Consider the following 18521-nt stretch of genomic DNA (forward strand, 5'->3'; position numbering starts at 1 on the left):
TGGGGGGGGGGGGGAAATCTGCTAAGGAGTATAATCTTTCCTTACAGTTTATAGCTCAGTGTTTATGGGGCTGTAGGAACATGGGAAACATTAAAATCTCCGTTTCGCCAGATTTAGCAGGCATATCTCAAACAGGCATCTGCCATTTGGGGGGCAAGGGGAGAGAATATCCCAAGGACAAGGATACCATGCAGTCCTCAGTCTATCTTCATCTATTTTGCTCACTAATGTTATTGCCCCTCAGGTACCAAGCTGTCCCATAAACAGCAGAACCAGTAAAGCCCGTTTTTGTGCGTGTTTGTGTCCTTTGTCCCCTACATACCCTTCACCAGTAGCTTCAGAGTCTTCCTGTATCCCCAAATAGTTTGGCCGGGCGAAGGCTCATCTGGCGCCTGGTGTGAAGATACATATCTGCTGACTGGCCATCTGGCTGTTGCCTCCTGGAGCAAGTTATTACTGCCATTTTCCGCAGTGGAGGCACTAATTTGGATTCCTCTCTTCTACCAACCTGCCAGTTTTCTGTGAAATTTGTAAGAACATACTATCTTCTGGACTTTGAGCCCACTGTCAACTTTGTCTGAAACTGGGCAGCACATTCAGAAATTGTATCTGTGTGACTGACAGAGTGAGAGGGACAGTATGCATAAGCCTCGTTCCCTCTGGGAAGTGGGCTAAAAATATTTAAACATTCACTGGACCAGAGACTAGAAAACCCTGGTTGTCTCCCCTCTGGCTGACTCCATAGCCTGTGCTAAGAACATTCTCGCCCTGTCTTTATAGCTGTATATCTGCGTGAATATAAATGAAAGGATCATAAAATCAGTTATTCACAAACCTCTAACTATATGCAAGTCGCCATCTATTTAAAGCCTTTTTTTTGCTGCCTAAATTTCTGAATGGATTGTGATTTTCTGTACAGATAGATTGACACTTCTTACGACATTTTAAACGTGTGGTTCTCATTGATTGATTCTTTAGGGAGGCTGCATCCAACAATGAAGCAATGGCAACGATCCTTTTGCAGAATTTGCTAATACAAGTGGACGAACAGCTGGACCGGGTTTCACAGGAAAAGAATCTTCTCTTGATACACAACCTGAAAAGAATCAGGAAGCTGCTGCAGGTAGGCTGTTACTTCTGGTGACAAATTGTACACTCTTTACTGGTTTCTAAAGGTAGTGCCCAACCTCTGCTGAAGGCAGTTTGTTCCTGTGCACAGCTCAGAGCTGTCCTGATCGCTATAGACTCCAAGCGGCTATGGGAAGACCAAGCCTTCAACGAGATAATTCAAAATAATAATTGCACTGTCTGTTACTCTGTGGAACAATAATTCACATTTTAATGCACGCTGTTCAGATACAAGTGCTGTGACTTTTCAGCCCTGTGTGTATCTGTGTTTCACTAAGCTCTTAAGAATAAGACTGCATAGTGCTTATGGATGTTCATGTTTATTACAAATGTAATTGCCACCTTTCAGACACATACGGATATTTAACTATGGAATAAAAATGCATATTTGGGGCTTAAAGCAGCACCCTGAAAAAGGTACCCCTGTAAATCATTAGCACGTTTGCTATTTTATGCTTCGCTGGGATTATTTGTTATGAATGGCTTAAAGGATTTTCCATTAGGCTTCTGCAAAATTATATTTATTTTGATTGGCTGAGTGTTTCTCTAATAATTGTTTATCTAAGGCAAGGATTCTCAGAGTTCCACTTCATTAGTCACCTACTTCCTGACATCTATCCATCTTCTGCATAAAACAGATATGTATCTGAGTTTAATTGAAATTTGGGGGTTTTTCTCTTCTTTGATGGTGTTTTCATAAGTACTTAAATAACAATTATATTGCTTGCAAAACATTTTCTTTAGTTGAGAGAGATAGATATACTGGTCTGGAAAATCTTACCATGACCTTGCCAATTATTTTGTTCTCTTTATGGTTGTATGTCTTTCTATTCTTTTTCCCTAATGGTGGCCTCTTAAAAATGTGACAATATTTCCATCGCCACCACTTTTTCTTCCCGTGTTATGCAAGCAGTCTCATGTAACTTAAAACTAAAGTTGCTTTTTGTTTCTTTTCTGGTTTGTGTAGTGGCACTATCCATAATTTCAGTACTGCTCGAACACCAAATTTACTTAACTGCTTTTGGAGTTAACTGCAGAAAGGTTAATCCTGTTATTTCTGTCATGGTCTTGGCACACTTTACTACAGTAGGGCTGAGACAGAGCTGAATCACCTTAGTAAAGGTATTGTCCCACGGCAGCATACACACGGAAAGAGCATTTCAGGGCACTGAAACGAGCAGTTGCATTGGTGTATTCCTGGCTTAAAAGATTGTGCATTTATGATTATACCATCATAATGTGCACATGCAGAAGAACTGGTATATATTTACATACGGGCTCTACAAAATTAGTCTCTCACTGTTCCTTTTTCTCTTCACACCATTTATTTTATTCTAAAATTTTTACCAAAACTTGAAGTGGCAGCTCGGCATGCTCTGTGAAATTTGGCTTACCGAGACAAGTAATCAGGCCTTGGGCACACACAGATGAGTTTATGTAATAGCCAGTGTCAAAACGGCCAGAATGGAAACCATTTCCTTTAAGTCCTGGCACGTTTGGAAATTATACTATGATGTGCTTCCCAAAGAGCACAAAGCAAAGGAGGCTTATTCCAGAAAAGCAGGAGAAGGTGATTAAGTGGTTTCTCAGGTGGCAAGGATCTGGGTCACGATTCCAGAACAAGCCAAAACGCTCAGGCGTCCCCATTACAAGGGTACAGCTAGGTTACAGTCACCATATACTACTTACAGCAGCAGCAGAGCCAGCACCAGAGCTGGTCTTTTCCTTCTCTAGATAAAGCAACAGTAAAGATCCATGTGGAGTAGCCTAACTCACCATTTCACTTGATTGCTGGCTCTGAAAAGAAATGCCGCACAAGTTGTGACATGCACCAACTTGTTTTCTCTATCACCCTGTAGCACTGTAAGGCCCTGACTCAGCAAGCTTTCTCAAGCAGCAAGGCTTCTCTGCTCCCTTGGGTTGCAAAGGTCTGTAGGTTTGCAGCCTAAAGCATTATCAACTTCTTGTGAGGACATCTGTGATGCTGGAATTATACCACTTATTAAAAATTATCTCAGTCTTGAGCTTTGCAGTAAAATGTTTCCAGCTGAGCAAAAAAAATACAAGAGCTCTCTCCATCACTAATGATGTTGGCCTTTCTCCATTATATCAAGACAGCAGATAACCTGTATTTAGATAAAAAGCTACTCCTTCAGTTTCAAAATACACATGCGAACTACCAGATACTGAACGGCACTTTCACTATTAGAGCTTTTCCTGATTTCTTATGACCTTTAGCACTATCACCCACAGTCTATTCTGATTTTCAAAATAATTTCTACAGGCTGGAGTAGGACCAGATTCTTGTAATGGGTGGTGGTATTTACTATTATTATTATTATTTTGGATAAGGCAAATAAACTGTCTTAAGAAATCTGTGACACAGGTATTTAGAACATAGGTGATAAATACATTTTCAGCCAAAGTTTGGGCTGCATGTTCTATAGAGCTGCACAGGCAGACTCCTGAGCTTCAGCTGCTAAAATTATGTCTTTATTGGTTAGGTAAGTACATCAGGAAAAAAATGTTATGGTAGTTGTAATCAGCTGACCGCCTATCCTTGTTATTAACTGTCAAGTATTATTAATGGACTATGAACGGTACATGACACATAGTATGGACAGTATCTGCTGTAATGTCCTTAAATTTGAGTATGCAAATTATGTAATTATGGGTCTAATTTTTTTAATGCATCACTGATTGTATTTTATTGCTGAATATATGGGAAGTTTGGAACTGGGCATTTGGGTCCCCACCCACAGCTGGATGCGCTTGCAGATACCTAACTCTTGCAATTTGAGCTAGTTTGTGACAGTTTCATGAGACAACACCAGAAAAGTGTGACTGATGTACACAGTACAGTGCCATGGTCCCTTCTGTCCCAACACACCACATAGAGAAAGGGAAACTGGAAGGGTACACTGTAAAACCAGTGAGATTTTTTACTGACTTTGATGGAGGAAAGACTGGTGAAAGACTAAATAGGAGAGGAAGCTACATTTAGAAACATCTCTTCATTTCTGGTGACTCTGCGAACAGTGTTGGTTTGATTTTCTCTGAAGGTTAGTTACCATGAGCCCACCTTTATCTCCGCTTTGCCCTCTAGCGCAAGCACTTCTTTGAAATTTCACAGTTCACTCCTCTTCCTTCCCCTCTATACCACACACACACGTACAGACACATGTACAACGTGTGCACACACACACACACAAAGCTGGTCAACCTCAATACATGATCTGAGTGCAATGTTCATTATTTTGAGCCACATTGTGTTACAATATTAAGTAATATTTGTCAAACTAGATTATGCTGAAAACCAGCATTTATCACTAAGATGCAGAGTAGTATGTTGAGCTATGGTACAGGTTCCTAAATACTACGACAATAGTAATAATAAAATAATTAGAGAACACACAAAAGCCATTCAAAAGCAATCTGTAGTTCTTGACAAAAGGCAAAGTGAGGGACTAATGTTTAATTAGAAATACATCTAGATCATTAATGAAGAGCAGCCTTAGAAGAGGAAGCAATGCACACTTTACAAATGGCTTGTGCAGCTGTTTGCTAGACAGCAATGGATTTGTTACGATCAAGATTCCTGGTGCTGTTACTGAATCTAGAGAGAATTATGCCTACAAGTTACCAGCACCACAGCCAAGCACACCCCATCTGAAAGATCTCCCTGGGATTCTTTTTTGTTCTAAAATGGAGGAAATGTTCTATTCTAAGCTTCAACTGAAACATCTTTACATAGACATCTTAGTTGCTCCATGAAAATAACAATGGAAATAGTGGAAGAAGTGAGAACTTGCCTGCCTCATACTTGCAATACAAAGCTTCAGGCAATCTTAGGCATCGTGAAGGGCAAAGAGTAGAATTCTTAGCAGGAAGACAGGTCTGCCTGGCACCCTTGCTTTCAGGCCACAGGGACCATCCCTATTCTCTTACCATTAAAGAAACAACTGTGGAACATGGCATTTCTGCTCAGACTGCTGACATTTCCAAAATTATCTTGAGGCAAAAAGAAACATTGACCAGGAAACATGTGATTTGACAAAGTTATAAGCACTTGAAAAAGTGCTAAGAAACTTAGTTAAGCAGCTGAGGTTACTGCTAGCTCTCAGTAATTTGCTTCTCTACTTCTTGCTTTCATTGAAACATCGCTTCTTGACATTGATCTGGTATAAATGCATATATTATATTAAAATCAGGGTCAGCGTTTTAGGTTAAAATCCTTTGCATTTACTTCTTACATTATTATTACTACTCCAGTCAGTAAACTGGATTCATTTTTACAGCAGAGCAGCCTTTTGTTGCTGTGTTCTTTGGTGGGAGACAGTACAGCACAGTCACTTGCTAAGGTTAAATTCTCTGTCCATCTTCCTACAGAACTCCTGCTCTCCCCAGCAGCGGTGGGGGAAAGAGGGGGGAATAGTCTGTGTTTCTTTCTCCTGCTTAAGACCTAGATGGAGAAAAGCAAAGCAGATTGGTCACAAGGAGATGGTTTGTGCTGTTGCCACGACAACAAAACATAAAGGGCAGATGTTAAGCTCAGAAGAGCTGCCCAGAACTTCTAGGAACCAAACTGCAGATGCAACAGTCTACACGACCTTAGCCCATGAACAACTACATCTTAGTTTTCAGAAGGAATGCTTTTAAATGACAGCATACCTGTCCCTGATGTAAGCTCCTGTGCAATACATGAGTAGATTTTGTACACAGAGACAACCAGTGAACTATAGAGACACTCGTGTAAGACACGCACTGTCCATGTTCCTGACTCACATACCAAAATCTTTGGTTAGGGGAGAGCAGCCGGGCTGCAGTGCACCAGGGGAGCCAAGGCAGGGGAGGCTCAGAGTAGCCTGGGAATCAGAGATGGCCACCATACCCCAGCGTCCCACCGCTCCATTTAGGAATGGTACTGGCAGGCAATTGCCTGTGGGTCTCCGAGTAATGCAGTGATGTTCATCTCAGGGATGTTCTTCCCCCACAACTCCAAGCTGGAAATTTGGAGCACTCGGCAGGTACCTGCTAGATGAGGTGTAGCTCTGTGGGATGCAGCCCGGCTCATGCGTGGGCCCAGGTGAGCTCCCAGGAACTGGAGAGCCGCTGGCTGTGCTGCGCACCGCGATGGGTGCAGGACATCTACATCAGGAAAAAGCAGAAATTCCCAGAATCGTCCTACTCATAATTGAAACTCTCATTTATGTTCTAGTCTCAAGATAACTTTTGAAAGCAATCCCTTCTCATTAATGGCAACATGCATCTGTGTCACATCACTGTTTACGGTATTCAGGGGAAAATGTGATTACATAAATCTTCCTTTACAAAAGTGAAATAACAGATTTCAGGAATAGGAAGAAGGGCTACTCTGCTCATTCACCATTGAAGCCTGAGTTATTGAGTATACTGTGTGCTCTGGGGAACATTTTGCTGTCAATTATGTATATTCATAATATTCATTTAATACTCATGGCAGATTCTCAGGTATCGGTGAACTTTACCCACTCACCAGCCCTGCTAGAGCCTAAGATGAGGGGAGGGCCGGCAGTGGGGGTTCTGCCTGAATGAGCAGGTCTTTGTGCACACCTTGAACATCTTGGGGAGTGCTTACAAAGGGAGAGGTCAGGCAGAATCACCGGATTTGCTAATTGACACCAACCAATTATATCAAAACAAGCTTTTGGAAGCACTATGGTTATACTATGAAGTTGGGAAATAACACTTTAGTTACATTTCTTCCTCCTACACAGCCCTACTTTTTTATGGAAAGATCTGGAATAGTATCTGAAAGTATCTTCTGTCAGCCTAATTGACATATATTAACATTATGGCACTTTGTTCCATATAAAATTCACCCTGTTTCTAAGCAGGGCGAACAAATAACATCTTACTTTACACGATGGTACTTACAACAGTAACACAGTAGTGCGTTCCTGATTCTGTTTCAGGTTTTCAGTTATACTGCACAGCCTGTTTCCATCTGTAATGAGAACTGAACATCTTTGTGATTCTCCAGATAGAATTAAAGTGAACATATAAAGGTTTTTATTTTAGTTCAAGGTGACTTCTTACGCAAGTCATTGCACCAGAAAGGTACATGCATGACGGATCCTAAGATTGTTTATTTCAGTGCATCAAAGAAAATGGAGAAAATAGCATTAGATCTGAAATAGGACATTCCAGTTGGTACTTTAAAAATATTTCTAATAAGTACTGTGCTGAGAAACATTTGCGAAGAATGGAAACAGCCACTGATGTTTAAAGTTGCAGTTTCCTGTTAAAACTTACAACAGGGTGAGAATGGAACAAAATAGAGAAAGTTTCTAATACACCACAGAATATCCATTTTAAAATGTTGTTTACCTGTATTTTGCACTTACGTAACCTGCCAGATCAACAAAGCAACAAATTATAGCAGGAAATGTGTTTCAAACCAATGTATAATACAATTCAGATTGGTTTTTCATATTAGCATCTTGTCCCCAGTGAGTTTTCCAGTTCAACCATTAAAGCTGTTTACAAAAAAAATCGGCTTACAAATGGGGAACCTCGCATAGAAGTCTGTATGCTAAAGCAGCTAGCTGTCTGCTGTTAGTGATCACTGGCTGGTGACTGCACATCAGCTAATAAAGACTTTTAAAAATGCTTGACACAAGACTGAAAAAAGGTTACTTATTAGAAGTAAAATATTTTTGAGTTCCTAGTTACTATTTGACCAATGTAACTAACAATTTATAAACATTTCAGTTTTGTTTTGTAGAAGGAATAAAAGAGTTAAGTTAGCTTACAAAAAGAAGTAAAAAACCAAGCAAACAAACTAAACAACCTCTTGTGGGCTTTATTCATTCTGGAGTATTAAGGGCCCAGTTGCAGTCAAACATCTGCCTGAGAGATTAGTTAATAACACTCAGGTCGTTGTGTCCAGAAGATGGTGAGAAAAAAAAAATCAGTCCTGTCTCTCCTCCGCTGTTTTACTCTTTTTCATAGGGAACACTGTACTTTGATTTATTCTGAAATAAATCTCATTTAAATAAGAAGCATCACTACGTTATTCATCTCCTGTAGCAGCACAGCTCTACTGCCTGATGATGAGATCTACAGCCATATATTTTCTGTGGTGGTATCTCACCCTACCTGCTTAGAAATCTGCTGTTTCTATAGACTGTTCCTTGACTAGTTTTAGTGTCTATTGGGAGGGACTCAGCAGTGAAATTTTGGGTCGAACTGGGGGATGGAAAAAAAGATCTCTGTCTTCACAGCTTATTCACTGTGCTTTTATAGCTTTGCCTATTGCAATTTGGTTGCGCATGTCCTAAAAAAAATGTACAGTCTTTTGGAAGTTATGCATTATACAATATGAGAAAAGCAGAACTACAACATTGCAGACTTATGTATTAGGACTTCCCACACATCACAGGAGTCGTCTAAACCAATGAGGTTGCCTTTAAGTTCTCTCATGTATTTTGAGAGGGGGAAGGGGAAATCTAAAAATAAAAGTCTAACAAGAGCAATCTAAATAGATAGTGTCACAGGTACTTCCTCTTAAAGTCCTAGATAAAACAGAGCCATCTTTCCATTAGAAAAAGATTTTTTAGTAAGAATACCACATGTTTAAATACAGGCTTTCAAAAAACTCCCAAGCACTTTACCTATATCAGGGTAGCACAAGGACCGACTCTTTCTTTGTATCCTAGTACTGTCTTCATTAGACTTTCTGCCTGGATGCATAAACAAAGGTAGAAAACAAAACAAGGCCAAATGCTGTTTGTCATATTTGAAGGTGAAAATGGGAAATAAGTGTGTATGGTTATGCCTTCCCACCCACACATTTCTTTGAGATACACAACTATACCAAAGTTTTTTTTCTTTCAAAAATAAAATGGTAGACAAAAGGTTTTTTCTCCCTGCTTTTTAATTACATGAAAGATGAGATATCTGCTTATCAAGAAAGATGCTAAGTATTAGACTTAGTAAAATAAGCATATCACAAGTGAACAACAGGGAAGGAAATGTATTTTTGCTTGACTTTGTAATCCTGTTTCCTATCTCTCCGTGTCCCACCTCTCTTCCATCAGCTTATTTAAATACTCATTCAACTTCAACAAATACATCAAGAGTCATACTAGTTAGCGGTTCCATGCATCCAGTAAAGCTCTTATTGTATACAATTAAAAGGCTCAAGCAGGGTTTTTCTAGGAGAACCAAGAAATGTTTTTGACAGTTTAAAAAAAAAAAAAAAAAAGGAAAAAAGAGAAAAGCAGGGGAAAAAACGAAATTCTGAAGCGCTTTTTCAGAATTAGAAAGCACTAAAACCTACTCAAGTCCTTTTTAGGTCACCTTGAAAACCAGCAGATAACCAGGTGAACCCCTGACTGACTTTCTAAAGGTTTCACAGCACATCCTTCTACTTTACAAGTAAAGACCAACAGTCATTAATACCTAATCCTCTACTTTAATCACTGAAAACAGACTCGGGATACTCAAGTAGTACATATATAGTATCCATTTATAGATGTGTGCAGTATATAGAGACCTTTGACACATGAAAAGAAAGCTGGCCAATATTATTGTGGTTAGGACTGATCCACTTTGTGATGGAACTGTCCACAGGAAAATAAGCTAAATTTTGGAAAATTTAAAAAATGGGAAGAAAAGAAGAGTAAGAGAGTGATCTCTGGTCTAGATTTCTTCATTCGTCTCAGGAAAAGCAGTAGATTTCAGATACTAAAATTGACAGTTGTTTATAGAATCGTTTAGGTTGGAAAAGACCTTTAAGATCATCAAGTCCAACCGTTAACCTAGCACTGCCAAGTCCACCACTAAACCATGTCCCTAAGCACCACAGCTACACGTCTTTTAAATACCTCCAGGGATGGTGACTCAACCACTTCCCTGGGCAGCCTGTTCAATGCTTGACAACCCTTTCAGTGAAGAAATTCTTCCTAATATCCAATCTAAACCTCCCCTGGTGCAACTTGAGGCCGTTTCCTCTTGTCCCATCGCTTGTTACTTGGGAGAAGAGACCGACACCCACCTCGCTACAACCTCCTTTCAGGGAGTTGTAGAGAGCGATGAGGTCTCCCCTCAGCCTCCTCTTCTCCAGGCTAAACAACCCCAGTTCCCTCAGCCGCTCCTCATACGACTTGTGCTCCAGACCCTTTTGTTCTTTTTAAAAGCACATGTATTTTAAAGTCTCATAATATGTATTTTAAAGTTTCTCCATGATCTTACAACTTACAGAATCAAATCTTGCATTTCCCCAGCCACTGTTTCATGCATCTTAACATATCCCAAATAGTTCAAGCTGTTTTAAAATTTGGCTAAAAGGTCTAAACTCCGCATACTATAACGTATAAATTGTTTTTGCAGAAATGCCTCTTTGCTTTTCTTCATGATCTAGTAAGATACCATTACAACAGATGTCTCTGGAGTAGAGACAGGGCATGCTGGGCAGTGGTAGGAAGGTTTTCTCCTGAGGAAATGTCATCAGCATTCAGAGAAAATTTTCACCTGTTCAGAATGAAAGTTTAATTTCCCCCATTTGCTTAAATTTAGCATCATGCTGGTAGTTACCGAGAAGAAGCCAGTCCAAATAAGATCATTTGTTGTTTGTTGTAAATCATGATATGGAAGACCTCATCAAAATGGAAAAGAGGAGAAAGAAAATTTCTAAGAACAACAGAATTACAGCAACATAAGCAGATAAGACTAATGTTTCTGTTTGAAACTTCAGATGAAAAGTGAATCCTCAATTTCTCTTTGTTGGTATTTATCAAAAGACAATTATAAGTTTTCTCTATAAATATCTAAACTTAATAATACGATTTTGCATAACTACAGAATCCACACCCTTTCTCCTTTCCTGGCTGCCAATGCTGATGTCACACTAAGTCAGGATTCCCCCATCTCAAGCCTTTTTTTGGTTAAATTTCCTTTATTTTCCAACTTATACTACCCTTTCAATGATAGGAAATAATTTTCAATTAGTCATTTAGAAGCCAAGGTCATCATGAGCAAATTCTGCCCTCAACCAAAGACAAAATGGAAGTGCAGAACAGCAAGAGTTGGCAGTAGACAGATAATAAGTGAATACTGAGTGGCACGTTCTGAAGTGTAATTACCTCTGAGAAGTATAAAACATGGGGAGAAAAAATTCAGTGTTATTATTTTGACAGTAAAACACATTGGTTATTGTGACTTTTAGTAATTATTATTTAATAAGTTACAATTATTGAGCTATTTAATGTTACAACTTATTATTTATCAGTTTATTAGTGTTGAGTTGCAATCCATCTGCTAGATTACTGCAAAAGAGGCTATCGACATAGATAGCCTAGATTGTACAAATATAGCTGTTCTAGGAGAGAGAGCTCAAGACCCACAGAAGGGGATGCCCGCTCAGGCTGTGGCACACTGCTCAGCTCCATGCCAGCTGTCCAGCATTCAGAGCATCTGTCTATCGCAAAGGCAAGGCCCGTTCCTAGCCTTTGATTGCAAGCATCGGTACTGCAGATCCACCATTATCCCAGCTTTTGTCTGAGGGGCTGCTGCTCCAGGAGGGCAGGTGGCAGTTCTCTGTCGACCTGCTCGGTGTCTGCTCAGACTGAATCAAGTGGAGCTGAACAAGCACCAGACAGGCACAAGTGTGGGAATCACTACGGGCACAGCTTATTATTAGAGCTTTATGAGTTAGAGAAGAAAGAAAAAGAAAAAGTGAATTTCCACTTCACCTCTTGATGCAGATGGTTTTCTCTTAATGAAACAAAGAAAAAGAGAGAGAGAGAAAGAGTTTTTAAGTTTTGCATATGAATAGTATCTAGAAATGCTAGGAAAGTCCCTAATACCTGGCATTTTTTGTGGGGGATTTTAAAACATCCCACTGTCAGAAGATTTTTTTCAAGTGCCTCTTCTACATAAATGCATTTTCCAGCTCCAAGAAAGGATTTTTATTTCTTCTTGACTTTGTTAAATAGCTTTTGTTTGGCTCCTTTTTTTCACAGGGCAAAGACAAAAGGCAACCATCAACCCTTAGAGTGCTTGAATTCTGTTGGGCAGTGGTAAACCGGGACTAAACACTCCTCAAGCTTGGTAGCTTCAGATAGCCTGCAGATACCAACGTGTGGTATGGTCCTCGTATACTAGCCATGTATGTGAAAGGCGGGACCCTGTTTTACCAGCAAAAAAATAACAGCAACAAGCAGAAGTTAACAGACATTAACTGAGGAATTAATATGCACATCAGTGGATTTACACCAGTCACAGATTTCTCACCACAGCTTTCATCCCAAGCCTTATTAAAAACAGGACTTTTTTTTTTTCCTCTAATCAAGGTGCAGATAGATGAGACAGGCTTAGCAATACAACTGACTGCAGCTGAAAGAAGGCAGGCCTGTTCTCTCCTCTCCCAGCCAACCTCTCCTGACTTCACGTGCGCTAGTCCTTAACAATAAACTCATCCTTTTCTGAGCAGTTTCAGTCCACTGAGGAGCAGAAAACCTGTTCAGCAAAAAAGCACGAGTGTTTTCCAACCCAGTTAGCAATCTGGATTGGCTCACTAAGGAGTCAGACAGGCACTGGACTGGCACGAGTCAAGGGCTGGCACCGCACAGCCAAGAGCACAATCATTCTTTGCAGCAATTAATTTGCTCCGGCTGTTACCCGGCTGTTGCTGTTGGACCCTACCTTTACCTTACTTCCACATGAAGCTCCACTCCACTCTTAGTCTTTTGCAGGAAGATCATAGCCAGTACCCACGTTCCTGTATTCCCTTCCCAAAGTTACATCCTGACACTACGCAGAGACAGCTTGGGAATACGCTCAATAAAGGGGACTACGGATATATTCCTGGGCATGAAGTTCAGTTGCGCTGAAGGAAGTGTGCAGCGAGAACATAGTTACTACCCTTATAGCCAAGAAGCTGGCAGGGAGAAACAAGTAACGGCAGATCTTTGGCATTGTCGTTGGACGTGGAAATCAGCAGTGTATCCTTAATGTTAAATCCCCCCTCACTGCCCAGCAAGGAGCAGGCAGGGAGGGAGTGCTTAGTGTTTCACTTGAGACATAGTGTGTCCTGGGGTAGTATTACTCGCCACTTATTTTTCCAGAGAAACTCCCCAAATCAGTCTAGTCCATAACTCCCATTCCTCGGGGTAATTGGTACAGATGATTGCTAGAGTAAAGCACCACCCTGAACTGCTTTTAAAGAGATCAAAGGAGGCACAGCACCGAGACTGCTTTGGGTGTGCACTGGTTGCACTGTGGGGCATGTACTTTATTTGTCCTGAGAAGACTTCAGAAACCCTAGAAACTTTAGAAAGCTTAGTTTCATTGCTAGCAACTCCATGGCAGTCAAAGCTTCTCTAGAAGGGAACATTTTGTACATCAGTTATTTAGTTTCAAGAGTCCTATGTCTTTCACCTTAGTCTCTACCTGGAACCACAGTATAACCACTAGCATGGTATTTTATACCAAACAGCTCAAACCAAATCTCCATGATTGAAATTACCATTTTTAATATAATATTTCTTTACCTCGTAATTGAAGTCAAAACATATTATGAAAAAGTCTGTCAGATTACTTAGATTTCATGCAAAAGCACCCAGGAAATGACTCGGTTTTGTCCGTCTAGTAAAAAGTGTTAGAAATATATGTTCACTGTCATAGTAGTAGTTGGCATGTAGAAGCAGTGTGTTCACATTTCTATCAGATGTGTTCACCCTTGTTTCTACTACAACAATTGGTATGAGATATCAAAGGAAAATGCAGCATCAATTTAAATATGTATAAACCTATTGTGCCACATTCAGAGAAAGCAAGAATAAATGAAGTTCTGAGTGGCAGCAAAATATGATGAGAATAAAAACTAATCAGAAAGAAGGGAACATAGAACAAGTCCAGAACTGGAAACTGTACAGGAAAAGAAATGAACTGCATTAATTCTAATGAATGGCTGAAAATTGTATGAGCACTGAATAAAGGGCATCTGAATAAATGATATACGAATACTGAATAAAAGGCATGAAGGATATTGAGAAACACTGAACGAATACATCACCGTGAAAGACACTGCTTGAAAGTCCTCAATCATTCCAATTTGATAAATACAGCACAAACCAATATTAGTTCAAATTGTGCCCAGTCCTCAGTCACGCATCAGCAATTCTGCACCTTACTTATGGTGTTGTAAAAATATAGACATTTTTTGGTTCTTTGGCTTGGGACAAGAGTTGCTTCTTCCTTCATCCTAGGCTCATTATTAGTTGAAGGAGAAAAATTGTTTGTAGACATTAAAATTTGTCTTCTGCTTTATGCTGAGGAAGTTTTTCTGCTTTGCATCGTTACCGTATTGATATGCTTACTGTTTTTTGTTGGCAGAAGTGCTACATGCTAACAGCAACTTCCTATTGAAAATGGAAGACATGATAAAATCATGCACAGAATAGGCTGACAGGAAAGCCCTTTCAAAACAGCTGTGTTAGCAGTGGAGCAATTTGATCTTCAAATGATGTACATCTCAGAGTTGTATCTTTATAATCTCTGTAGAACATTGTTAAGAATATTTTATGACAATGGCACTAACTGATGCTGCACTGCAAGGCTGAACCAGCACTAACACAGGTCGAGAACAGTAGGGGGGGTCTTTTCCACCCGCACCAAGCTGTAGCTCATAGGCACTGAAGCACACTGTGATTTCCAGGGGGACAGCCTGAATCTGAATTTTTGAAAACTGTATTTACTTGTGCTTGCAGGGCAAATATCATGGTAATCCCATGCATATAGCAGTGATCATCTCAAACTGTTTAAGAGAAGAAAGAAGAATATTGGCTGCAGCTAGCATGCCTGTACAGGTAATGAATTACATTTCATTAATCTGCTCCATGTTAATCTGCTCACATGCTTTTAGGACCAAATCCTGTCCTCTCATTCCACTAGAGTGATTTGTGTGCACTAGGGGTTACCAAATATTGCCCTTTAAACTCATGTTTGTACTTCATTAGTGGCTCTACTGCTGCAAACATTGCTATAAGTGACTTCTCTGTCACAGCTAATCTTCAAAGACTTTAATCTGTGGGAAAGGCTTTAAAGAGATTATTCTTTGCAAAACAGATCTGTATATTTTAAATTATGCAATGCATTAATTCATATTAATTATGCAACGCAAAAGACATTCCATCTGCTACGTTGCAAAGGCATTGATAGTTTTTATGTTGTTTGAAGAAAGAAACTTCAAAATTACATATAAAACCTATTTTGGGGAAATTGTTACATGGTTAAAACCCAGATAGAATTTTTAAGTCAAATGTGTTCTTTTTAATCACCTGTGGATGTAGTACATATTCTTATATGTATATTGTGACATGGGTCTTTTTTCAGAAATCTAATAATCTATGTTTCGGTTTCTTTAATTTACTAGATGTTTAATGTTTGCAGTACACCCACAGCCTTTCACCTTTTGGATTTCAAAGTTAAGGCAGCATGTTTTTCAAATCTGTGGAACTAAACAGATTTGTCTGTTTACACCAGTCTCCAGCTGGTTGAAGACCAGCTTCTGAATTCCCTCTCTATGCTAGAACTTGCAGTACAGTTACTATTGCTCGTTATTACTCATCCACCCATTATCTGTTCGATGTGTTCCAGGGGCCGCTGGAAAAGTCTCTGCAGAACTCCGTGGTTTCAGAACGACAAAGAAATGTAGAACACAAAGTGTCAGCCATCAAGAACAGCGCTCAGGTTTTTTATTGTCCTGTTCACTGTTTACGCAGCCATGACTTTCATACAGACATACCTGAACTATCTTTAAGCTGGGTAGCACAAATACTTTTGCTAACAAGGTGCGCCAACCATTTTCCATTATTCTGAGGACCTCAGCCCAGACTAACTACTCAGGACATACCTGGATCCTCAGGTTTTTACAGCTGCTCTGGGTTCAGCGTGAGAGCTACCTATTTTAAAGCTATCACACTTATCCCTATGCGAGTTGCAGGCAGACCACTGAGTGCAGTAAGAACATACCTACTGTCTCTAAAAAGATGCGAGGTTCAATAAATGTATTTCTGCAACTTCGCCTCTTTTAGTTGGGTCAGCAGTAGCTAGCCTTCGTGACCTCTGAGTCACGTACCAAGATCTTTGTAAAGCTGAAGGCTACGTGACATAATTACATGTTTTGGAGACGTGAGGGGAGAAGAACATTGAGAGCTGATGGTAACAATTCTCCAGGATCTTCCCATACCATTGCAGGGCAGAGCTGGGCTGAGCCAAACTTGTAGCTATGTCCCATAGAGACCTTGAAAGCTCAGTCAGAGAATACCTGCCCGTTCAGTTCAAGGCAGGATAAGGATTCAGATTACCTATGGCCTTTTTGCTGTCCCAGCCCCACTTTCAGCTTTGCAGCAGTCTCAATGTAGAAGTTATATTTGAAATACCTGTCCATATACCATTCAAAAGCAACACTTCTGGTATACTGGAAAGAGGTCCTAGTAGCGTTCTCTCATCGGTGTCTCCCTACATGGGGAAGAAGGGTTAGAGAGATGAAACCCTTAAAAGGATAAAGCTAGCTTTGGAAGAATGTGATACTAGACCTCTATCTATGTATAAAGTTATAAGATAAGAGTTGAAGAGCAAAAGCAGACAAAGCTGCAACCCAGCAGCTCCTTCTGCCTGTGTGGGGAAGTGCAGCGATCCCTGAAAGACCAGTGAAAATGAGAATGATTTCTAGATACAAGGGTTTTTTTAGTAGGTAATTAAGTTGAACACAGAAATCAGCCAGCTCCTTGTGTATGTAATTTCATACCTTATACACGTAATTTAAAAGTTTAGTCTCCAAAATAAAGAGGAAGCCAAAATAGCTAATTCTGTGTGTCCTCATTTAGCAAACGAGTTTTTGTATTTTCACAGACACTTAATGTGCACATCTCAGGGAACTAAAAAGGATTGCTTATGAGTTGTTGGCAGGATCAAGGCTTCCTATAAACAGCACAGAAACAGACCTTCAAAGTAAAACAGATGATTTCCTACAGTTTTATTCTCCTTCTTTTGATGTGTCTTTTTTTGAATTATCATTGTTTGGTTACTAGAAAACACCTTCTAAACTTTTTGCAATACATATGAAAACAAACCCTTGCAAAAAGCCAAACCAGCAAAAATGTTTCGTTTCTTTACCTAAATTCTTAAAATCTCTGAGCTCTGATCCTGTCTCTGGCTCCACCTTTCTTGGCTTTGCAGACCCCATTCCAATTTCCATTGAAGTCAATGCAAAATTATCCGTTTGCCCTGCTTTAAAGTTCCATGAAGAGAGTTACATTATTGGCATAATAATTTCAATTTAGCTCAGGCTAAATGTAATAATTCCTACTTTCCACTATGTCATTGAACTAGTAAACAAGAAGTGGTTAAGCTGTATCAACTACTGTTTGACTGTGGGAGAGAGGATAATAGTTGGGTTTCTGAACAAGTAAAATAAATCTGTAGTTATAAATGTGCATTTATAATTCAATCGTCTTTTTCAAAGTTTACAAGATAGTAAACCAGAGTTCCCAGAACTGCTTAAGGATTTTCAAATGGTAGGAAAGGAAAACACTACATTATGCATTTGTCCATTACAAAACAAATTCCTTTTTATGCCACTGTGAACACCCAAATAATTTTACTTTCTTTTCCCTGGGAAAGATGACTGACCAAGATGTCAAATACTTGGAAGACTTGCAAGAGGAATTTGACTTCAGGTATAAAACAATACAAAGCTTAGGTAAGAGTTTTTATAATATTTTTAGATTCTCTAGGAAATGGCTGATTCCACAGCTAGACCCCAGTATCAGGGATTTTTGTGCATTACCCAGATAACATATGTAAACATAAAAATGGATTTTTACTTTATAGAAGGTTATAGTCTTGGAACATAACGACTCTTTTGGGGTTAAGAGGGTAAAGAGGATCTTGTCGAGCAAGTATAGTTATTTTCTACAGATAAGCTGAATAACAGCATGAAAAAGTAGTAATATCTTAATTTAAAGAACCTATTTTTCAATTTCCTCACCTTTGACATGGCCCTTCCTTGGCAGGATGTGGAAAAGCCTCTTATTTACCAGAGTAGAGTTGTGCAAAACTGACTTTTTTAGCCTCTAACTTGGCTTTCTGTTCTTTTTTGACCACAGTGGTGATAACCAGCTGGTAAGCACTCTGAATGCATGTTTGACCAGCCTATGATGGTTGAGATCTGCACATGGCAACAGTCCTTGCATGATCTCTTTCAGAAAAGAAACTGAGGTCCACTTGTGTCTGCTCAGATATCTTCATATTATCTCCCTTTGAACATGCAAAGATATTGGGCTTGAAACGTCCGAGTTCTTAAACATGTCAATCCTAGATGTTTGAGGCTGGATATGGCCAGG

At 39.6% G+C, this 18521-nt stretch overlaps 1 protein-coding gene across 1 annotated transcript in view; it reads left to right on the forward strand.

Annotated features, from left to right (window-relative positions):
• Positions 1–18521, forward strand: part of STAT4 (signal transducer and activator of transcription 4) — a 39502-nt gene that overhangs the window by 782 nt on the left and 20199 nt on the right. The window contains exons 2-5 of the mRNA XM_009334198.1: positions 979–1123; positions 14883–14981; positions 15772–15864; positions 17800–17878. Coding sequence (XP_009332473.1) covers positions 979–1123; positions 14883–14981; positions 15772–15864; positions 17800–17878 — 416 coding nt within the window. The remainder of the gene's footprint in view (positions 1–978; positions 1124–14882; positions 14982–15771; positions 15865–17799; positions 17879–18521) is intronic.

The sequence above is a fragment of the Pygoscelis adeliae genome, unplaced genomic scaffold (assembly GCF_000699105.1).
Source record: "Pygoscelis adeliae isolate BGI_AS28 unplaced genomic scaffold, ASM69910v1 Scaffold251, whole genome shotgun sequence".
NCBI classification, from domain to species: Eukaryota; Metazoa; Chordata; class Aves; order Sphenisciformes; family Spheniscidae; genus Pygoscelis; species Pygoscelis adeliae.